General features: G+C 29.7%; 1 protein-coding gene across 1 annotated transcript; it reads right to left on the reverse strand.

Annotated features, from left to right (window-relative positions):
* Positions 1–2,251: 2,251 nt before the first annotated feature.
* On the reverse strand, positions 2,252–4,306 carry LOC121221092 (BAG family molecular chaperone regulator 8, chloroplastic). Its single transcript, XM_041101564.1, has 2 exons — positions 3,342–4,306; positions 2,252–3,258 (listed from the first exon to the last, which is right to left on the reverse strand). The coding sequence occupies exons 1-2, from the start codon at positions 3,918–3,920 to the stop codon at positions 2,560–2,562; spliced, it is 1,278 nt and encodes a 425-aa protein (XP_040957498.1). The 5' UTR covers positions 3,921–4,306; the 3' UTR covers positions 2,252–2,559.
* Positions 4,307–25,833: the final 21,527 nt, after the last annotated feature.

The following is a 25,833-nucleotide window of genomic DNA, read 5'->3' on the forward strand; positions in this document are numbered from 1 at the left end:
AAGGACAACTTCAAACCTCAAACATAAATTATACCACCAACATGAAAGATAAAAAATAATAGTTGGTACTTTGGCATTCCTTAATGCTTATATTAGGGTACAGTACGTATCAATACTAATAAAAATAGATAAATTATATTTATAGTCACCGAAAAATTATTTTATCACTCAATTATAAAAAGTTACAAAATAGTCATTTAACTTTTTTTTTGTCACTAACCGTTAAATGACTGATGGGTAGTGATGTTATAACTTTTAAAATTTGTATAACAACACCTTTAATCTTTAATATTATACATTTTGTGAATTTAGCTTTGATTCTAAAAAAATTAACTCTCAATATTTACACATTATGTAATTTAATTTTTTTTCCCAAATTTGCTTTTCTTTATGACCTTTTTGTTAGAACTGTAAATAATATTTAATATAAACTTAGAACTGTTAATCAGGATCTATCATGTTAAATCATCAACAATAAATCAAAAACAAAACTAGATGCGAAAGCATACCTGAATTCATCGATTTCTTAAAATCTACAGATCTTGAGGTTTTTTATCTTCCAAATTAGCACACAAGTATTTATAAAATGTAGCTTTCCCTTTTCTAAATATGGGATATTAGAAAAGTTAGCTTGTATGTAATTTGAGGACCATAACCTACAATATATAACTTTAGCACATTAGCCCTAATTCTTAATTAGCCCATCATTAATTAGAAATTGATTAGAACTTAAATACTAGAGTATCTACACATATTTAACCCATAACATGTAATTACCCTTATTATATATGCGATGTCCATATTTTTCAACAATTTTCACTTAAAAAATTAAAAAAGATCTATCAATTAAATTTGATCGAAAATATACCAAAAACAAAAACACCGAAAATCAAAGATAATAATTTTCATATTGTCTTATTCTTTTAAAATTAACACTCAATGTCACAAATAAAAATAAAACTACAACAAAAAAAATAAAAAAAAACAAATTATATAATATGTAAATATTAAATGTTAATTTTTTGAAATCAAGATAAAATTAACACAAAAGATAAAGTTATTATTATATCAATTTCAAAAACAACAAATTATCTTTCTATTAATAATTTAACAATCGGTGACCAATAGTTAGATAACCAAAAAAGAAACTTCCCGTGAAAAATAAACGAATAATTCACAATGATTTGAAGAAGCCGAAGGCTTTTGTATAAGGATGGGGAAGAGCTCACGTCTTGTGTACTAAAATTTTTGAATGCTGAGAAAGAGAGTACCGATGCACACAAACTTAGACTGCAGCCACCACCAAAAGAGAGTACCGATGCACACAAACTTAGACTGCAGCCACCACCAACCATATGCCATGGTTAAGTTCACCACCTCAGCCTATCCTCACTTGTTTTTGCTTTTCTAGGAATACAATATTTGCCTCAACATTATCTTTTGGATGGCAACTGCCATGATTCTATGCTAAAAGCAAATGGCTTGCAATTTCATTGTTAAATTATCTAGTTCATCCAAAACCAAGTCTTAAGAGACCGAACTAGGTCACTCTTGAAGCTCATGCATTTGGAAATAGATCTGTATAACCCATATTCGAATATGTTAGAACACATATTGGTGGAGCAATTAAGCTCAGCATGCGATTACTTGGGCTGCAGATAGTATGTAGTTAATTTACGTTTTTATCTACCAAAAATAAAACAAAAATGAAAAGTCAACATGAGTCGTTTACCAACATTTGCGAGTGTAAGCTATATTGCTTCGACTTCTCTCCCAAGTTTGTATTTGACACATATTCAAACAGGGATGTAAAGATTCAACCTTCCAATACATAGAAAACCTTGGAAGAAAAACACTAGTCTGAGTAACATGGCGCGGATAATTGTAGATACGGTGCAATCAAGTGATAGACACAACAAGAACTCAATGGTTAATACATGCGCAAGTTCTTGAACTTGGCGACTTATGCCTACTTGGTACCTAAACTTAAAAGCTATACATGTCAAAATGTGAAGCTGCCACGTATCACCATGCTATTGGTCACCAGTGCCATGTTACCGTATTTTAACAGAGTTAATCAGGTACCTAAAAAAGAGTAGCAAGTTGGCTTATGTTTCCAAATTTAGGTATCGATTAGGTCTAAAAAAAAGTTTAAGTACCAAGTAGATATAAGTTGCCAAGTTCAAGTACCTCTTATATATATTAACCCCGAACCAAATTATATCTACATCAAGCCAGAACTCCATCCCACTAGTTGAAAACACACGCATATATACATACCATTTGACATGGAAGTATTATAGTGAAGACAACAAAACAAAGAAAAGAATGACAGTTCCAAGTTCAGCTAACATTAAACACTCAATCAAGTGCAAAGTTACAAAAAATAAGTCAAACCTACCGCTCTTCAATGGGAGTGAAAAAATATATTACCTGAGATTCACAGAACAAACTCCATGGGAACAGTCTCACACTCATCAATCTGAACTAACTATTAGAATGACAGATATGAAAGAAAAAGAACCAATAAAGATCTAATCTTTCATAACGGTGATATATCTATGATGAAACAATTTTGAGCGCACCATTCCTCTTCTTCATTAGATCAGCTTTAGATTCCATCTTCACAGGCAATGGAGCAGAAAACACAAAATCATGACCTTGAATCTGATAGTCCTCAACACTGTTACTTCTTGCCTCTTTGTTCAAGTTCATTGCCTCCTCCAAATTCTCAACTAAATCTTCACTTTCTTTGACAAGATTCTCCATTGTATCTCCACGTTCATCATTCGAAACACTCTCATCGGTTAAACTACCATCTCCACTTGAACTAACCTCATCTCCATTGCTAATAATCCTATAAACATTCCCATTTTCAGCAAAGCTTACAGTTTTCTTCACTTTTGGTTGAATCCCTTGCCTTTTCAACAAAAGCTCACCATTTTTATTTTTATTTTTATTCTCTGCTTCATCAATACCTTGATGAAAACCTTCAAGCTCAACAACATCATTTCCTTCTTCAATGGTAGAAAACCTCTCAAGTTTTTCAACTCTGTCTCTCAGCTTCTCCATTACTTCACCAGATTTGGACCTTAAAACCTTAGGTTTACTACTACCATTTCTCAAAACCCTAATGTTTTTTGCATTCTTATATAGGAGCTTATTCCTTTTTAAAACTAACCCATCAACATATTCTAAAAACTGAATCAAATCTTTACTAACTGACCTTTTTCCATCTCTAATCATTGAATCACCACCCTAAAAAAAAAACCCATATTTCAAAATCCAAAAGAAAGAAAAATAGTCAACCAAGATTTCAAGTACCAAATATAGATATATACCTGAAAAGAGTCCAGTTTGAGAAGCAAGTCCATGGCTTTTTGAGAAACAACTTGGGGATCAAAATGGATATTATTGGAAACTGAAAGCTTGAGAGCTTTGAGACTTGATTTGATAAAGGCGAGATCTTTGAGCTGTCTAAGTGTTCTTGATCTATGAACTAAGAAAGCTCTGAAATGGGTTTGGATTACACGAGCAGCTGCATCTTTAAGTGAAAATGAAGGGTAAGAAGAACAACTTGAGGCTTTGGAGAAGCTATGGAGTGATGATTCAAGAGCATTGATACGGCTCACAAGTGAAGAGATGAGAAAGTCGGGTTGTTCTTGCTGTTTTTGATGAAAGTGATGGTTTTTAGTGGCAAAGTTTTGATCTTGGAATGATTTTAGATGATGGATTTGATTTAGATAATGATTTTGTTGGGGTTGAAGGAGAGAGGCAAGGGCTTGTAGAAGATGGTCAGACTGTTGGGGATATGGAGACGAAGCCGGTGCTGGTTGGAAGCACTGACTGCAAGAGCAGGTGGAGCAGCAGGTGGCGGAGGTATGCTGGTGCTGATGGTGGTGGTGGTGGTGGCAGGCCATGACTTGAGGGTTTTGAGAAGGCAGTCACTGGCAGTGGCTTATGGGGACTTATGACTAGGGACAGGAGAGGCTCCGTTGGGATAGAAAGATTGGAGTTGGCAAAGGTTTGGGCGTTTGGGATTGGTTTATGGCTTTATGGGACCATTTTGTAATTGTCTTTGTTTTGGTTTAGAATTAGAGAGAATAACAAGTCGAGATAGATATTGAAGTTTGAGAGGGACCTGCAAATTTATGGATAATCTAACATGAGAATAAGAATCCGATTTGGTGCTGGGCCATATTTTAACCTTTACCTGCTCTAATCTTGGTCAATGATCTAACGAAGAATGGCTGCTATCATTTTATCAAGTCTTCTTGGAGTTGGAAGGTATTCATGGATTAGAGGTGTTTCAATTGGTTTGGTCGGTCAAACTGAATCGATATTTATTCTGTTGATTGTTTCGGTTAATTGACCCATATTTTTCCTTCTTGTTTCCTTGTAATGAACAAGGATAAAGATCTTGCCGCTGAATGGTGATGAAGCTCTTACTGCTGAACCACGATGAAGCCGTGAAGCTCTGGTTACTGGACGGCTGTGAATTAGGGATAACTTTCGATCGAATCGAGTGATGATTTTTTTATTTAATCGAGTTGATGAGTTTTATTTATCATCTTAACTCGATTTGAAATTTTTCGAATCGAGCTGAGTGAAATAAAATTTGAGTTGAGTCGAATTGAGTAAAATTGTTCGAGTTAAATTAAAAAATTAAACATGTCAAATTAATATCTTATTATCATATAACTAATTCTATTTTAGAATATATAAATTTGAAATCATATATATTTGAAAACTCTTTCAAAGCAAAATAAGAGAAAAAATTAATAAACTTGAATTGTTAATTTACTTATTTAGGTCCCAAAATTAATTTTTTTAGATTTTTTAAAACTTTTTTATATATTCTTCAATTTTTTTTAGAATTTTTATTTTTTATATTCTTTTAAATATAAACTTTGGAATTCTTATAATTATTTGGATTTCTAAAAATCATTTTGAATTTTTTGAATTTTTAAAATTTTTTTGTTGAGAGAGACCAATTTATTCGTTTTCAAATTTGAGCAGGAATTAAAGGAGCATTTACATTAATCTTTTATTTAACTTATTCGAATTGTAAAGTTCAACTCGACTCAAACTCGAAACTCGAATTACTTATTCGAGTTGACTTTAAAAAATCGAATAACTCAATTTGATTAACTCAAAAATCAAATTCTTTTTAGATTTTTTTCAAATCGAATCAAGTTTTGTTCACCTCTACCGTGAACAAATGACTCAATAAATCTCATTTATCAAATGTATCATTCATATAATATTCCATCATAAAAAATTTAGAAAAAGACCAAACTACCCTTATGGGTCAAATTACCATTTTACCCTTTTATGTCAGGCACAAATTCCTCACAATCAATAGTTACTAACCAACTCAAATTCCATAATTCTCGCTTAATAAAGATTCTTAATTGATTAAAATTACATTTTTACCCATTACTCGATAAAAATAAATAATTTATAATTTAATCCTTACACTATGAAAATTTTCTAATGTGGCCTAGAAGTGATTTTCATCATATGGATACATATTCCAAATTATTTTCATGCCAAGTAATAAATAATAATTCACATTTTCTCTTTTTGCTTGATTTTACACTTTATTAATTAGTTTTCATTAATACTATAGGAAAAAAGTCAGAATCATTAATACAACCCGACGAAACATTTTCACTTTGTGAGCTTTGTCATCATCACTTTTTTGGACACTCGATGTGTTCTTTTTGCAGCCATCTGGGCCATGCTTTCAAGTATCATTGGAATGATGCACAAGGTTCATTATCTATGTATACTTATTCTTGGATCAAAATACTCGCCTCCCTTGAAATTTGAGACGGTTTAGAAAAAAATAAGATAAATTATTAAAATAATTATTTTTATTTATTTTAGATTATATTTAGTTATTTATGTTTTAAATGTTACGTTTTAATCACTTACGTTGTAATATTTTAGTTATTGAGCCATTAATTATCGTTAACGATATAACGGTAAGCTGACATTACACGTTAAACCATAACTTCAAACAAAAATTTTAGGTTAATTTATTCAATTAGTTCCCATATTTTTTCTTTTTTGAGCAATTTAATTTTTTCTTTTATGTTTCTTTAACTTTTATTTTTTTCTTTATTTTTCATTCTCTTTTACTTCTCTCTCTATTTTCCTCCTTTCTTCATTTCTTTATTTTTTGAACAATTTAATTTTTTTGAGTGAGGCGAGCATGTGGACTAGTTTTAAATAAAGAAGGAAGGAATATAGAGGGAGAAGCATAATAGAATAAAAAAAGAAGAAGAGGAAAGTTAAAAGAACATAAAAGGAAAAAATTAAATTACTCAAAATGAAAAAATATAGGTAGCAATTGTAGAATTTAACCTAAAATTTCCATTTAAAATGATGATTTAATGTACTATGTCAGATTATCTTACACCGTTAACGATAATTAACAGCTTAGTAACTAAAATGTTACAACATGATAACGTAAGTGATTAAAACGTAACATTTCAAACATAAGTGACTAAAATGTAACCTGAGGTAAACAAAAACAAAAGTGATTATTTTAATAGTTTACACATAAAAATATTCACCTCGAAAAATATGGGTTGGGCTTAGGCTTGAACATTCAAGGCATGATTCAAGCCTGAGCCCGGCTCGACTCATTTTTTTAAGTTTGTGATGTTTTATATTATATTATTTATATATATTATGTAATTTATAACACAAAATTTATTCATACAATATAAAAATTAAACAAATGTTAAGATGAGTTATATATAAAATTTTAATAAATTAAAAATATATATAATTATTAAATCAAATTAAAATAATATAAATATAAATTTTATTTTTTTTTAAAATATGGGCAAGCCTAAAATGGACTTGAGTTAATTATTTACAAATGTGAACAAATTTAGATAAAATTTTAGATCATATTTTAGATTAAGTTAGACTTAAACAAATATAAAATATATTAATATGATGTCTAAAGGTAAGTTCTACCCATAAACACATCTAATCTACTGCGAATGTATTCATACTCCACTGCCTGCAATGATGCTTTTCAATGGCAAAACTAACCCATGTTGTAAACGGTAAGATAAAGAAAATTGACATACACACGCCCGTGAGGAGAATGGAGGCCAGGTAGGTTCTAAAGAGTGTTGCAGTAGGAAAACATATTTCAGGGGAAGTCTTACAAGGAAAAGGATTATACAAATGAAATGATGACTGTCTAAGAGTTTAATGAGACAAAACAATGACATGTCTCCACAGCATAATTTCAAGCCACAGGCCAACGGTTGCACGTTCAAGCCTCTACATGAACTATTCAACGGCTTCTTGAAGAGAATATAATTTCATATCCTTTAATCGAAAACTACACCACTAGTAAGAGTATGCATTATACATTCTCAGATTGTCGAGTCAATAATCACAAAGCAAAATTTATACAAGTCAACTATGAATAAAAATATCATCCACCAGCACATTGTTAAAAAATGGTAGGCATGAATTTTAATAGCCTCACAAGGCATTGTATATTCCCGAATCATCGAGCCAATAACTATCAGTCGAACTACAAAGTGAAGTTTTGGGGGGGGTTTCTTCCTCTCTTCACATTTCAACCAATGAAAGCACTTCCCTATACTTTCCCTTTATCACTGACGACTATCCGCCCTTTAAAGGTGATCCATTCTAAATTGTCATCCACTACTTTATTTGCAACAACTACTACTTGAGGAGACAACGTAGGGATGGTCTCGAGACAATGTCACTTTATGACTTATCTCTTAACTGGGAGAGGACTATTTTTATACCCTACCTCAACATCTAAAATTGATTGTTCCATTTTAATTATTTGTGATTAAATTACTATTTTATGTCCAAATGAATTTATTTATGCTTAATTAATTTTTTACCAAAAAAATAATTTTTTTTTTATTTTTAATAATTTATTAATTTTATTTTAACATTTTTTAACTTCTAAAAAAGTTCTATATTCCAAGATTTTATATGCACAAAAATGTATATAAAAAATTTAAATAGTAAGTTGATGTTTTTAATGGAAAAGGTAACTAAAAAATAAAATATTTTTAGGATTATTCAAAGAAATAAATCTATTATTATGTATATGTATCAATATATATTAATATTGAATTTACTTTCTTTTTTTTTTCTTCTAAATTTAAATTGGTTGGTTTCTTTTGTAACACCCCTATACCCAATTTGATTACCGGATCAAGTATAGTGTTACATTAGTTTTCAAAAACTCTAATAATAATATTTTAATAAAAATATCATTAAAATTTGTACATATTAATTTCGTTGCTCTAGTATATTGATTATTGATATTCGAAATAAGCTTGAAATAAAAATTTTCAACCATTTCTACATTTAGAACAATATACTAAAGTGAAAGAAGGGCCATTGTGAAAAGTAAGGAACGTGACTGTGTGGATTTTAGTAACCATGTTTAAATTTGAAATTCAAGGGATAATTTGCCAAATTAATTCCCAAAGTTTACCTAGTTTAACCTTTGTTCACATCTCAAAATTTAAGCCAATTTAATTCAAATATAAATCGTAATTAATTTTCTTATATTACTTAATTAACATTTAAATTATTTCACATAAATTAAGTAAACATCGAGTTTCACATTTAAGTCTCATCACATTCAACCTTAATACACACACCTAGGTACATGCCATTTACTGTAACAACAAAAATTAATACTTTACCCCTTTTTCGGATCCATTGATGTGATGAGATGAGGTGCCTTCAATCTTCAAAGATCCATTTTTCCTCTACTTTTAACCTACGTGTATAAACACGAGTTAAGTTATTGCTAACTTAGTAAGTACGACTAATATTTAGATTATAATCTATATTATAAATTATGACTTATTTATTATTACTACAGAGAATCATTTAAATGACCTGTTTATATTCATCATACATAATTTACCAATCGATTCACTTATTCTTACAATTAAGTCCAATTTTATTATTATTTACTCATTAAACACCAACTAAACATATTGATTTAATCATCATATATATATAATACTAGAATCACATGATTTATTTTAAATTTTCATTTATTCCATTTAGCTAAAATTTCTGATAATTTACTTTACTTATTTCAACCATACATTTTCTTATTTTTCTCAATTTCAAATTTTCAACACATAAAATCTATATAATTCAATAATCACTAAAATAGTTTTGTACATTTTTCAGAGGCCCAATAGACTTAATAGAACACATAGGATATATGAAACAGAACAGAACACCACCAAAATGTAACTTGTCTCAATATTTAATAATCTTCCATAATTCCTCTAATAATTCTTATTATACATTTCACCTATCACTTTTACTTATTTTACAATTTATACCTCATCATGACATTTCATGTAACAATATTTTTTTCTTTCAATTTCGTATATAACATATTTCATTTGTCTATTTAACTTCCATATTCCACCATAATTTCTTGTCACATTCACATGTCGTTTTCATTTTATTTTATTTTCTAAATTTTGTCTTTGAGGCATCAAATCCACAAATAGAATTTATAATTCTCGTTTCACCAATTAATATAATTTCCATAATTCATCACTAATCTTTATTAATTCTTTCCTTTTCATGTTATTTTATGCTTTTAACAGACTAATCATTGTCTTTCATTTTTTTTAATCAAACATCTATACATTATTTCACGTATTTCTCTTCACATTTACTTACATAAATATATAGTTCCATCAACTTTTACATCCTCTAGAATTTAGTATTTTTTTTATGCACTCTAAATCTTTTCTCACATCTCTTTCAATTTCTTTATCACATATTACTTAATAAATACAATCAATTCATTATTTATTATATTTAATCATTATCAAGTCTTAATTCTTCACTTATTCAACTTATAACTTTGTAATTAAATACCATATTAAAATTATATTCATTCTAACAATTAACTTCATAATCGAGACAAGTAAGAATCTAGTTGTACTTACAACTCAAAATATGGAATCAAGCTTTCTTCCTCCTTTAGCTCCTCATTTGCTTTAATTCTCTACTTGTTTCTCACTTCCCTTCACTTTTTCTCCATTTTTCCATATCAAAGTACACAATATTTACACATTAAAATCATATTCACATATCATATTTTATGTTTTTCAAATAAAACCAACATGTATTTCAAGAGAAGTTTAACTTTCTTACCTTAATCACTTGTATTCAACACTAATTCTTATTTTCTCTCTCCTCCGAGACAAGTATGAGTGTATTTTGTTTAATAGTTGGGTAATTATTACACTTCTCTACTAATTTTACTCATTAATCTTGAAGAAATTTGGAAGAAACTAACGTGAAGCACCATGGCTAATGGCTTTTATAGCCCTTTTTTTTATCATTTTCTTTCTCCATTTGTTTGGACTTCTCCATCAATTTATCTATACAAAAATCTTTTTATTTTATTTACCATCTTGCTCTTTCCACTTAATTACAATTAAGCTATTACTTTTTTATAATTATCTTTTTAATTCTTTTACCATTTTACCCTTTCACTTTTTCTATAATAACACCCATGTGTCCTATTTCCTTTGGTATATTTTCACCTCTAGTCTTTCCTCCTTTTTCATCAATTTAATTTAATCCTTCAACACTCAATTTTCTCACCTTGTCCCAATACTTTCCATTAATTTAATTGTTTCCCAAAGTAAATTTATATTAATATTTATACTTTTCCAAATATCTTATGCAGCTATCTTTTATGTCTCATAACTCTTTAAATTTTCAATTTAACTTTCCTCAAAATTTTGACAAATTTATTGTATATTTATCACTGTTCAAGACTCTAAATTTTTTTAAGGATATTACATCTTTAGCTTTACTAAATATATTATTATCACAAATTTTAATGATTTTTCAATTCAACTAACAGCAATTTAATGTTATTTCAATTTCAATTACATACTTTGTATTTCATAATATTTGTTATTAAGATGGGTATATATATGGGTTTCTTTTTATATTCATTCTAGATATTATTCTATGTTTAAATTAGATATGAGGTTTCGAATTACACTTTTATTATGACGAGTATAGATATATTTCACTTATATGATTTAATATATTCATGGCATATTCTACAAAATTATAACAACTTTTTGTAAGGTAAAATAGTATTTTATCTAAAAAAATAGTCAGGGTATCTACCCTCGGTAGTATTGATTAATTCTTTCGGCACGGGTGTTCTTCGAAGAGGTAAACCCCTATCCCAATGGAAATACATGGTAACATAAAAACCAGTGAGAGAGACTCATGAGCAATTATCTTTCTTGTACCGTCCAGTTGATCACTAAGTGATCAACTATCTCTCCCCCCCACCTCACAAAAGAAACAGTCCATCCTTGACCACCTGATTGAGTCCTCTGTTAAGCCATCCGTTATTAATAGGTGCACTCTCCTCAAGAGGGGATCACTTGAGAACCATCACCTCTCCTATAAATACCCCCAGAGCACAATATAGAAAGAGGTCTCTCCTTTCTTTCCAACAAAACCTAAAAGTCCAAGTCATCATCCTCACCCCTTGATTCTCTCTTTCACTCTCCTACTTTTCTGACTCTCGGCCTCGGCGTGGGTGAACCGACCTTCCTTGTTGATATCTTATATCAAGAATAGCGCGGTGAGCATGGATTGAATTTACTTGTTCCAGCCAAGAACATAATAAATCTATCTGCATCACTCCTTTTCCCCTCTTTTTCGCTGTTTGCTTAATTCCCTGCATTTTTCATTTTGATTTTCCTTTGTTGGTTTGTATAATTTCGTCCCTACAATTGCTTTCTTTGAGCTCTTTCATAATGATCCGCAAGTTAATGCATGGTTGGATCGTGTATGTTGTTTGGTTTCTTATTTGATAGTGTTGTAAGCTTGATATGTTTAGAATTTAGAATGCTTTAGTTGATGACTAAACTCAATGGATATCCCCTCCATTTCCTTTTCACTAACCCACTATCCCTGTCGTAGGTCAGATCTTTCTTTTCCTTTACATACACATATATTTATGTGTATAATATGTTTCAGTCATCGGGGTGTCCAACACCTACCCCTCTCGTTTATATTTTATCTAAATAAAAAAATATATATTAAAGACTCCGGCGGGAGGTGTCCCACGGAATTAGAGAAGCACGGAGGGTGGCTACACCCTCCATCTACATACAAGCATATTAATAATACATGTATAATAGAAGAATAGCAATAGCAATCCCATGAAGCGGGGTTTAAGGAACCCCACAAAGGGTCACATATACACATGCATGTATTTATATTTTATAAATAATAATAATAAAAGTTGTTAAAAAGAAACCACGAAAGGTCACCATGGAGAAATTTGAAGTAGAGATGAGCATGAACCCAAGCATTATCAAATGATAGGTGAGCTAATTCCCATGTTTATATTTAAAAGAAATGATAACAAGTGATAATTAAAGACCAACAAAAGGTCCAATTGGGGGTATACCCTCACTTGCATGTGTTTGCATGTATATAGGTACTAAAAAAAGAGTTGATGGCCGATTAAGTCTTAGCTTGATTAACATCGATATTATTGTCAGTGGAAAAAATATAAATTCAAATGTGCTGAATCAAATTATCACAAGTGAAAGTGGGGCATGAACCCACCATCTGTTCCTCATATATATATATGTGTTATAAAAAAAATTATATATTGAAAGTGACATTGCGGTGGGGTTTAAACTCCACGGGAGTGTTCAACATCCCCATACATGTATATATTTTGTATGTATTATGATGATAGAATATAGGGAGCTACTAACCTCCCACCTATACGCATATAAAGTATGCATATTACATAAAAGTAAGTATACATAGAGAAGAACAGAAAAAGGCCCCACGAAGGATTACCTCTAAAGACAGAATTTCCCATTCATGTATGTGTATATTTTATTTGTTAAAAGAAAATATAGGGTAAAGCAAGGAGAACTTACGAGGGGTTCCCTCCATATGAATAATATATCATGTATATGGTGGTAAGAGAAAGTGTCCACGAATGGTTAGTGAGCACGGATTGTTCCCATGAGATGTATCGGTACGCATGTATAAAAAAAAAAGAGAGTCGCGTAATATCGCAAAAGAAAGGCTAAAAGTTTAAGAAAAGAAACCCATGGTGGTCATATCTACCGCCTACATTTATATTATATTTAAAAATTCTACATATTCATCAAGTGGTAAATCAGTTTTTATTTACATAATTTTTTTATATTATTATTTTTTATTTGGTAAGTTTTGCTCAATATAGGAGAGCTCAACACGATATTAATCATGTAAATTCGAAGTGAGTAGATTTGGTTGATAGTTGTGATTCGATGTGGTAGAATTTCACTTTCCACGTAATTTTTGGCTGCAAGAGCAACAGTAGTGTGATTGTCATATGATTCCATAAGCCTCTCCTATGTGTGGGAGCAAGACATTTATTACTTTTCACGTAATTTCGAGCTGAAAGCTGATGGTAGTGTGATTGACTTTTGATCAACATTTGGGCCCTTCCATGAACCATTCAACAGCTCTCTGCATAGGCAAAGCATATCTCCAACCATCAACATTTGGACTCTTCCATGAACCATTCAACAACTCTCTACCGAGGTAAGGCTTATCTCCAAAAATCAAAATTCGAGCCGCTTTGTGAATCATTCAGTGGCTCTCCATGGAGGTGAAGTGCATCTTCAAAAATCGACACACAATACCCTCCCACAAGTACTGTAACATCTCAAAAATTTTTAGAGTCTTGAACAATGATAAATATACAATAAATTTTTTGAAATTTTGAGAAAAGTCAAAAATTAGAAATTTAAAGAGTTGTGAGACATAAAAGATAGGTGCATAAGATATTTGGAAAAGTATAAATATTAATATGAATTTATTTAGAGATAAATATTAATATAAATTTATTTGGAGAAACGATTAAATTAATCGAAAGCATTGGGATAAGATGAGAAAATTGGGTGTTGAAATATTAAATTAAATTGATGAAAAAGGAAGAGAGACTAGAGGTGAAAATATACCAAAGGAAATAAGACACATGGGTGTTATTATAGAAAAAGTGAAAGGGTAAAATGGTAAAAGAATTAAAAAGATAATTGTGAAAAAGTAATAGCTTAATTGTAATTAAGTGGAAAGGGCAAAACGGTAAATAACATAAAAAGACATTTTTGTATAGATAAATTGATGGAAGAAACTAGAGAAATGGAGAAAAGAATGGATGAAATGGCTATAAAAGGCACGTCAGCCACAATTTTTACACCATTTCAACTTTTATTTTTCTTTCAATTTAGTCCTTTTCGTCAAATACAAATCAATTAAGCTAGTTTCTTCTGAAATTTTTCAAGATTAGTGAGTGAAATTAATAGAGAAGTGTAGTAACTACTCAACTGTTAAAAGAAATGCATCCATACTTGTCTCAGAGGAGAGAGAAAATAAGAATTAGTGTTGAATACAAGTGATTAAGGTAAGAAAATTAAACTTATCTTGAAATACATGTTGGTTTTATTTGAAAAACATGAAATATGATATGTGAATATGATTTTAATGTGTAAATATTGTGTATTTTGATATGGAAAAATGAAGAATAAGTGAGGGGAAATGAGAAACAAGTAGAGAGTTAAAGCAAATGAGGAGCTAAAGGAGGAAGAAGAGGAAGAAAGCTTGATTCCATATTTTGAGTTGTAAGTACAACTAGATTCTTACTTGTTTTGATTATGAAGTTAATTGTTAAAATGAATATAATTTTAATATGGTATTTAATTACAAATTTATAAGTTGAATAAGTGAATAATAAGGCTTGATAATGATTAAATATAATAAATAATGAATTGATTGTATTTATTAAGTAATATGTGTTAAAGAAATTGAAAGAGATGTGAGAAAAGATTTAAAGTGCATAAAAAAAATACTAAATTATAGAGGATGTAAAAGTTGATGGAGCTATATATTTATGTAAGTAAATGTGAAGAGAAATACGTGAAATAATGATATATAAAATAATGTACAGATGCTTGATAATAAAAAAATGAAAGACAAGTATTAGTGTGTTAAAAGCGCAAAATAACATGAAAAAGAAAGAGTTAATAAAGATTAGTGATGAATTGTGAAAATTATATTAATTGGTGAAACATGTTACATGTATTAAAAGAATTATAAGTTCTATTTGTGGACATGATGCCTCAAGGACAAAATTTAGAAAATAATAATAAAAATGACATGTGAATGTGATAAGAAATTATGGTGGAATATAAAAGTTAAATAGAGAAATGAAATATATTATATACGAAATTGAAAGAAAAAGATATTCCTACACGAAATGTCATGATGAGGTATAAATTGTAAAATAAGTAAAAGTGATAGGTGAAATGTATAATAAGAATTATTAGTGGAATTATGGAAGATTATTAAATATTGAGACAAGTTACATGTGTTAATAAAAAAGGAAGATATAATTATACGAAGTATTGTTATAAGGATTAAATGGTAAAAAATGTAAAAGTGACGTGTGTATATTATGAATTGCCCAAGTAGACGAGATAAAAACTATGGGATGTTAGTGGCATGCCATTAAGGAACCCTAGCGCGCTCTCTGGTTATTAGAACGTAAGTGCTCTCTGATTATTAGCACGTCAGTGCTCATTGATTAGCACATTTGTGCTATCTGTTCATCTGTTTCGGCGGTGTTCTATTCTGTTTCGTATATCTTGTGTGTTTTATTAAGTCTACTGGGCCTCTGAAAAAGGTACAAAATTATTTTAGTGATTATTGATTCATATAGATTATATGTGTTGAAAAGTTATGAAATTGAGAAAAAAATATATATGGTTGAAATAAGTAAAGTAAATTATCAGAAATTTTAGCTAAATAGAGTAAATGAGAATTTAAAATAAAGCATGCGATTCTAGTATTATATAGATGATAATTAAATCAATATGTTCAGTTGGTATTTAATGAGTAAATAATAAATGTGGACCTAATTGTAAAAAAATAAGTGAATTGATTGGTAAATTATGTATGATGAATATAAATAGGTCATTTAAATGATTTTGTGTAGTAATAATAAATAAGTTATAATTTATAATATATATTATGATCTAAATAATAGTTGTACTTACTAAGCTAGCAATAGCTTAATGCATGTTTATACCCGTAGGTTAAAAGTAGAAGAAAATGATCTTTGAAGATTGAAGGCACCTTGTAACACCCCTTAACCCTAAATCGTCACCGGAACAGGGTTACGAGGCATTACCGGACATATCAAACAATTTACAAATAATTTTTAAATAAATAACCAACATATTAAAATAAATCATAAATTCATATAAAGTTTAATAATTGATTACATTCATTCTTTTTTTTTATATAAAAATTTCGACAGTATTTCTGCTTATTTTTACATATAACCCCTGCAAAAATTTCAAGCATAACCAACCCAATTCCAGTATTTCAACCAAAGCATTTATATACTTAAATCTTACTTGACATATTGACATAATAACTTAATTAATAAAAGTCTTATTATCATTTCTAATTAACACATAAAACTAATCAAGCCATTTCAATTTGATACCAATGCCATAAAGGACTTCTACCATTTTACTAACATAATCATCAAAACACATAATATCTTACTTTACAACAAAACTATATAACATACCAAAATAACTATTATAATTCTTATGTACATGCCACTTTCAATTAAGGAAGAAGACATCACCAAAATCTCTATGTCAGAGTCGGGATTGTCCTGGATGCTGAACCGAGACTCTGACCCATTTTCGACCTGCGCACGGAAACAACCGTACGCTGAGTATTTTATACTCAGTGGTATTACCATAATTCAAATTATAATAGCAATAAAAAATTATAATTACCAAGCATGTAACTATTCAATTTCTTAAATAACAATTAATTCATAAACTTTTATTATTTAACAATAACAATACAATTTTAGCTATTCTTCAATCTCAATCACATATCACATGTAGCAATTTCAATCACTACATAAACATTAAATTCATGCCTTTCATTTTCAATATCAATTTCAATCTGCAAATTTTAAATTTTCTCATATTCAATACCACAATCGATCAAATTCATTTGATTTTCTCATTTTAATTATTCACCCTATTAACAATCTGGACTTTGATGGATACACGGATTCCAACCCAAACACACCAGTACGGCACATTGTGCCTAAAATGGTACATAGTACCTGATCAGTATACGACACATAAGTGCCTGAAACGACACACGAGGTGCCTGATATACGACACATAAAGTGCCTGATCGGCAAGGCCGATGAATCCCGTACTCATCCAAATCCTATGGCATGCCAACTATATCCGACTTAGCCCGACTAGTTAATAGGGTATATAAATCTCACAATCTAATTTTCACTTTTGATTTCAAGAATTCATTTTCAATATTAATTATACTTTCTTTCTTTTTTTTTCCATTCACTAATTAAAACACAGTTCAATACCAACACATACTTTTCTTATTCAATTTATTTTTTTTTCAAATTCAATTCAATAAAGTCACTTACCTTATTATATGCTTACCATACACATAATTTAAATTTAACATCAAATAATAAATAATTTGAATTATAGTAATACAAACCCGAATTTTGCTCGATTATTCCTCAATAACCTTCTCCTTTTCTTTGTGTGTCGATGCCTCGAGTTCTTTGTTAGCTACGAAAATAATAATAATTTACACCATCAATTACAACTTTAATTTATAATAATAATAGAATTTCTATCTAATTTATACTTTAATTCCAATTTAATCCTAACTAAATTTATTTACTTTCTAATTTAATTCACCCTCTATTTCTATTCAAATTTATTCTAAACTCAAATTTAACTACCAAATTTTCAGCATATTTCATTAATTTCGAATTTTCCTCAATTTAATCCCTACAAACATAAAACTTATAGCTTACTTCACAATTTAATCCTTTTACAACTCTAACTAGAAATTCTATCAAATAAACCCTCAATTCCATCATTTATTCAACATAAACCCTACTATAAAAAATCTATTAACTTTCAAATTTTCAACTTAAATCCAAGAGTATTTCACTCTAGGGTTCTAAAAAAAACATCAAAGGACTTGATTTAGCTTACCTATTAAACTTCAAGCTTCAAAATCTAAATTTTTCCCCTTTCTTTTCTTTCCCCTTTTCTTCCCCTGTTTTCGTCTCTTTCTCTGTTTCTTTTTAGCTATTCTGTTTCTATTTCTTCTTTTGTTTCTTTTATTCTATTCCTTTTATGCATTAGTTAATAATAATAATAATATATTATAATATTATTTACTTAAATGATAAGTAAATATGTAATAATTACTAATACATGTATTTCATTTTTCCACATGTCTTCATTTGCACCATACATTTGTCAACTTTTTTTATTTAAAATATAATAATAATAATTTAATAATACTAATTTAATAATATATTTTTAACACATAAAAATTTTAGATTTTTTATGCTTATGCCGCCTAATCTTAAGCCATTGGCTTATTTACCTATTTAGTCCATCTTATTTTATTTTAATCTATAATTAAACTTTCACTTCTATTGTAACTTAATCCTTTTTACTAATTACTCTTAATTAAGCTAAATTCACCTATCTAAAACCTAATTAAACACACAACTAGTTTAGTAAATAAAAAAAATATTTCTAATAATTATTTTCGAACTCAATTTACTAAGACGGAGGCCTGATATTATACTTTTCCGATGCCCTTGAATTTTTGGGTCATTACACACCTCATCTCATCATATCAGTGGATCCGAGGAAGGGGTAAAGTATGAATTTCTGTTGTTTCAATAAATGGCATGTACCTAGGTGTGTGTATTAAGGTTGAATATTATGGGACTTAAATGTGAAACTTGATGTTGGCTTAATTCATATGAAATAGTTTAAATGTTAATTAAGTAATATAAGAAAATTGGATTTTTAAAATGCTTAATTACGATTTATATTTGAATTAAATTGGCTTAAAATTTTGAGATTTGAACAATGGTTAAATTGGGTAAACTTTAAGAATTAATTTGGCAAATTATCCTTTGAATTTCAAACTTAAACGCGGTTCCCTATTTTTCACAATGGCCCTTATTTCACTTTACTATATTGTTCTAAATGCAAGAATGGTTAAAAAAAATTAATTTTGGGTTATCCCAAATACCAATAAAAAATATATATACTAAAATAATGGAACTAATATGTACAAATTATAATGTTATATTATTTAGACATTATTATTATAGTTTCTGAAAACCAATGTAGCACTTCTATAATTAATTCGATAATCGGGTTGGGTATAGGGGTGTTACAAGTACCCTTCCACGATACCTTCCCATGAGTACCTTCCCACGATTACTCCCAAAGTACCCTTCCACGGAACCACCCAAGTTACAGCTCTCACACCCTTCCACTAAGGGTTAATCCATCAAGTGGTGGTTCATCTCATTAAATCTGCATAATTTCGAATGGTTGCTATAGCCTTCGAGGCAAGCCTAATTTTGAATGGTCGTTTTACCTTCAATGTTAGCATAATTTTAAATACCTACAAACATTTGCAATGCTTATGATGTAAGCACAATCCTTGTTAGAGTTGTATAACTCAAATTCCTGTTAAAGAAAATATAGTAGTAAAATTAAGGGATCTGGGTAGGGCTTAAGGCCAAGGGCCGAAACTCCTCTTGTGTCATTCAGTTTTCAACATTAGTGAATTTATTCTCCTCTACCCGTGGTTTTTTCTTGAAAGGGTTTTCACGTAAAATCTATGTATTTTATTTTTCTTTTCTTTATGCTTTGTAATCGTTTTATATTACCATTATCAACGTTAGTTTTAACAATTCCAAATATTTGTGAATTACCACCATTTTTGTAAGAAGAAATACAAACAAATTTTACTTAAACCAAATTGACCTTACTCACGATATAGAAATCTTACCATTGATTTTCGTCTCAGGCAAGGTCATTTTATAATATTTCCTTCGACTAGGGAAGCGGAGACAGTTTTTATAGACATGAATGTTGACCATAATGTAGATTCCACTAAAACCCCCTACATATACCCGTTTTAGGATCCACTCACACATTGTTAAAATGGGTAAACATGAATTTCAATAGCGCAAGGCATCATGCATTCTCAAATCATCAGGCTAAAAATTGCATCTTTCGTCCTGTTGCTTCATTTGTAACAACTACCATTGCAAGGGCAACTTGTAGATGGTCTCGAGGCACAATCACTTTATAACCTATCTCTCGATTGGGGGAGGGGACTATTGTTATCCCTCTACCCCAATAAGGACACGTGCAACATGAAAACCAATTAGAGAGACTCGCGAACAACCCTTCACCTTGTACCATTTAGATGGTCATTCTATCCCCCACATGAAAGGAACTGTCCATCCTTCACCACCCGGTTGAGTCCTCTGTTAAGCCATCTGTTATTATTAGGTGCACTCTCCTCAATAGGGGACCACCTAGGAACCATCACATCTCCTATAAATACCCTCAAAGCACTGTATAGAATGGGTGTAACAGTCCGATTTTAACCCTAATCAGAATAGTAGTTTCAGGATCATAAATCCTAGTTAGAAAAATATTTTAAAATTATTTTCTGTGTTTATTATGTATGAATTTACTTGTGTGAAAATTTTGTGCTTTAATTTTGTTGTTTGAGTGCCTGATTAAATAAAAGGATTAAATTGCGTAAAATAAAAATTTAGTGGTTATTTGTAAAAGGACCGCATAGTGGTTGTTCTTTAAATATGGGGGTTTTATGTTGCAATTTGACCATTGAAAAGATAGTGGACGACATTATGTTTATAATATATAGTTTTATTATTATTTATAAAGGTTATAATAATAATTTGTATATTATAATGTTATTATAATAAAAACAAAACATAAGAAAGTGGCCATATTCATTATCTTTGTGCCGAATGAAAAGAGAAAGAAAATAAGAAAACCAAGCTAGGTATTCGGCCCTTGTTCAAGCAAATTAAGGTATGTTTCGGTTTCGGTTTTTGATGATTTTTATGTTTTTGAGATCGTTGTTTCGAATACTACTCGACCCATGCTTAAATTTTTGAATTTGATGATGATTTTGTGTTTTTCCATTGTTGAAAGCTTGTGATTTTGTTGTTTAATGATAAAAAATAAAAGATATGAAATGGATATATATATGTTGAAATTGAATTTTTGATTATTTTGAGTAATTAGGGCTAAATTGAAAAAATAATAAATTGAGGGACTAAAATGTGAAATAAATGGCATGCATGAACTTATATGAGCTTAGTGCATATTCGGCCAAACTATTGTGCAAGGAAAGTTTGTTTATTTTGTATTTTTGTGAAATAGGGACTAATTTGTGAAAAATGTGAAATGTTAGGGGCAAAAGTGTAATTTTCCCATTTATGTGTTTTTGGATTTAATTGAATGAATATGTGGTTAAATTAGTTAAAATTGAACTTATTTAGATCAAGAACAGAAGAAAACGAAATTAGATCGGGGAAAGTCGAAAGTAGTCGAGTAGTCGACTGTGTCCGTCAATATCCGAGGTAAGTCGATAAGCATTTAAATGTTGTTAAATTCAAGAATATATAAATGATAAGTAATAAATTAAATTATTGTATTTGTTATATGCTTTGGCTGAATGTGATTATCGAGATACAGATTTTGTTTCGAGTTTGATTCGATTGATAATCAACGCCTGAAAGCCTCGTACGAACCCTAGGAATAGATAGGATACTTATGTCATGACATAGTACTCTGATATGTGTTTTCGTGTAAGACCACGTCTGGGACGTCGACATCGACTTGTGTTTACGTGTAAGACCATGTCTAGGACATTGGCATCGTATTTGATTCGTGTAAGACCCTATCAGGGACAGTGGCATCGATATGAGATAGCACGTAAGACCACGTCTGGGACGTTGGCATTGTTCGATATATGTGATTATCCGAGTATCCTATTAAATTCCGAATGGTTCAACGGGCAATGATAAGTTGTGATCGAAGGTGTAAAACGAGCTAAAACGATCAGGTATGAGTTAGTTGACTACCTATATAAAAATAAGGCAAGTTGGCCAGTTGGTATATGATACAAATTAAATAAGTTACTAATGTGAACATATGTACATTAGTGGAGTATATTCGGCCATATGTTATGTATATGCATATGATGTTATATTTTGATATAAAATTATATGTATATGTGTGTAAATATATATTCGGATATATAATGATATTATGTCTTTAAATTGATTGACACTTTGAATATATATACATATACATTCGGTTAAGATAAGATTTACTTAAGAAAACACATGTTTTATATGAAACGTTAAGCTTGAGGTTAAATGTGATTATGCTAGTGTAATTTAATTTGGTTAAAAAATGAGTTGATAATGTAGTTTATATTCGGTCAAATTTTGATATGTAATAATGAGGTTAAAAAAATGAGAGCTGCACATGTGAACGACATTATATATATATTCGGTCAAATGTTAAACTTATGTGTATTCGGTTAAATATGGATTTGAGGTATAATACGTGTTTGATAAATGTATTTTTCGATTATGGAAATGTATATGAATATTGAAAACATGATTTGATTTTGTTGTAACTAATTAAATGTTGTTAAGTTATATATTTGCTTATGACTTACTAAGCTATAATTGCTTACTCTATGTGTTCTTCTTATGTTTTTAGAGTTCCAAAGACTTGCTCGGGTTGGAAGACGTTGGAGTCGTGATCACACTATCCGGTTATGGCTTTGGTAAGTTAAAGATTTGAGTTTTTGGTTATGTGGCATGTATAGGCTAGTTTTAATTTAGTTTTTGTATATATATTTAGCCATGCGAAAATGGCTTGATCTAATGCTAATGATCCAAGGTTTAAGTAATTTTGGTCATAGTAAAGGCGTGGGGTATGCTTGGTATATGAATTTGATAAGACGTAATGATATATATATAGGTATGGTTTATAATTATTTTATTTTGGTAAGCTTGATATGGATGATGGATGTGTTATGGTTGTGGTTTGTCAATGATGCTAATGATAGTAATTTTCGGTCATGTATTAGTTTAATTTGTAAGTATGAATTATGGTCTAATTTGTGTGATGGAATGGTATTTAGATTTGGCTTGATTAAATAGGTAAAATATGAAATATATTGAAGATGAAATAATGGTTATTTCGATTTATGTGATTTAAATATAGGTGATGGTCATAATCTAGTTTGTGATTTGGCATTGGTGATCAAATCATGTAGTTAAGTATTTAGTTATATGTTAATTTTGAATTTGGTTGTATTCATTATGTGTGGACTATGTTATGCTATGAATATTGGTAAATTGAAATGGTTAATTTGAGTAAATTTGTAATGGCATGAGTACATTGGTGAAATGGATTGAAAATGGAAATTGATATATTATTATATATTCGGTTGATGAATTGTAAACATATATATATGTCTTTGACAAGTTATTTGATAATTCGGTATGTAAAGGACCAACGGTTTTAATGCTTGAATTACAAAATGTGTTATATGTATACATAGTGGTATGATCGATTATGGTAATTGACTTATTATTGTAAGTATGAAATATTTGCATTGGTATGTGTTCTTTTAAGTTTATGAAATGTTTATGCCATTATTATGATTTGACTATTTAGGCTTAACATAGGATGGCAAAGGTTGAATGTGATTTAAATGTTATAGAAGTTAATTTGCATGACCGAATTTGCATGACCGGATATATATATAATATATTGATTTGGGTGTGTATATGAAGCATGTGTAATATGGTAATGCCTTGTAACCCTGTTCTGGCGACGGATACGGGTTATGGGTGTTACAAAAGGGGTCTCTCCTTTCTTTCCAACAAAGCCTAAAAGGCCAAGCCATCACCCTCTCCCCTCAATTCTCCCTTCCACTCTCCTACTTTTTCGGCTTTCGGCCCCTATGTGTGTGAATCAACCTTCCTTATCACCATCCCCTTGCATGACCACATATAAAGCATGTGTAATATGACTATTTTGAGCCGTGTTTTACATGGTAATGCCTTGTAACCCTGTTCTGGCGACAGATAGGGGTTATGGGTGTTACAAAGGGGGTCTCTCCTTTCTTTCCAACAAAGCCTAAAAGGCCAAGCCATCACCCTCTCCCCTCGATTCTCCCTTCCACTCTCCTACTTTTTCGGCTTTCGGCCCCTATGCGTGTGAATCAACCTTCCTCATCACCATCCCCTCCTCTTTCTCTAACCTTGTTGATATCCTGTATCAACAGTTTTGTATTTATTGCATTAGGTTAAGAACTGATGTTTATTTAACTAATATTTTTATAGCTGATAATCTATATTAATATAGTGTTAAGAAGTGCTACAATTATGAAATGCACAAAGATTGATTAAACAAATGTTACAATGACAAATTGATTAAACAACTATATACTTGTTTTTTTTTATTTTGGTATGTAAACTTTTTTGGGTCCAATTTGGTACTTAAAAGTATACCCGTTTCCCAATTAAGTACTTGAAGTATGCTTTCGTTATGTTTTTCAGTCTATCTTTTAATAGATGTTAAAAAAACCTAATGGCCAATCAAATAATGCCACAAAATGGTCACCCAATTATTTAATATTATCTTTTTTGGTCAACAAAGGGCTAATGGTGGTAGATTTTTAAATTGGCATAATACAACTTTAACCCTCAACATTCATACATTGTGCCAATTTAATCTTGATTTTAAACAATCTAACCAATAACACATTGTGTAATTTGGTATTTTTGCAATTTTACTTTTTTTGTGACCTTTTCAACTAAAGAGCTAAAAAACAAATTTATCAGCTAAATTTTATTGGAAATATACAAATAATAGAAACATCCAAAATTTTAAAATAATAACTTTCATCTTTTCTCATTCTTTTAAAATTAACCCTCAACGTTATAAGGAAAAGAAAAAGTGAAAAAAGAGAGAGATCAAATTACACAATTTATAAATGTTGAGGGTCAGTTTTTTAGAATCAAGACTAAATTGATATAATTTATAAATGTTGACGGTTATTTTTGTTATTATGCGAATTTAAAAAGCTACCATGGTTAGCCAACTAGTGACAAAAATAAAACAAAGTGAATAGTTGGGTAATCATTTTGTAACTTTTTTATAGTTATGTAGCTAAAACGAAAATTACTAATAGTTAGGTGACCATTTTTTAACTTTTAATAGTTGAGTGATAAAAAAGAAGTTTACTAATAGTCGAGTGACTACTAGTGTAGTTTACCCTTAAATTTATTTAAATAATAATTTTTATAATATTGTAATTAAAAAAATTAGGAAAAAAGATCTCTCTAATCCCTCTTAATTTCAAAATTGAGCAAATTAGTCCCTCTCAAAAAGGTTGGAGCAACCTGTCAATTTTGAAAGTGAACAATAAATGACAATTAATCAATATGTTAATGTATTTCATCAATTGTGCATAATTTAATTGGTATAATAAAAAATTTAGCGCTAAACGTTTACATATTTTATTAATTTATTATTGATTCTAAAAAATTCAACAAATTTAGCCTCAACTTTTACATATTTATAATAATATTGTGGGCTAAATCTGTTAAATCATGACCAACTTAATAGAATGTGTAAATTATGAGAGCTAAATTTGTTATTATACCAGTCAAATTTATCTAAAATTGAAGGAAAATATTAACATTGTGGTTAATTGTCATTAGTTTATCACTTTCAAAAT

This window comes from Gossypium hirsutum, chromosome D09 (genome assembly GCF_007990345.1).
Source record: "Gossypium hirsutum isolate 1008001.06 chromosome D09, Gossypium_hirsutum_v2.1, whole genome shotgun sequence".
Classification (NCBI taxonomy): domain Eukaryota; kingdom Viridiplantae; phylum Streptophyta; class Magnoliopsida; order Malvales; family Malvaceae; genus Gossypium; species Gossypium hirsutum.

Excerpts from the sequence above, each read along its gene's own strand:
- LOC121221092 (XM_041101564.1), bottom strand. The coding sequence starts at position 3,920 with ATGGCCTGCCACCACCACCACCACCATCAGCACCAGCATACCTCCGCC. Across the intron at positions 3,259-3,341 it reads TCAAACTGGACTCTTTTCAG|GGTGGTGATTCAATGATTAG; the intron begins GTATATATCTAT and ends TTTTTTTTTTAG.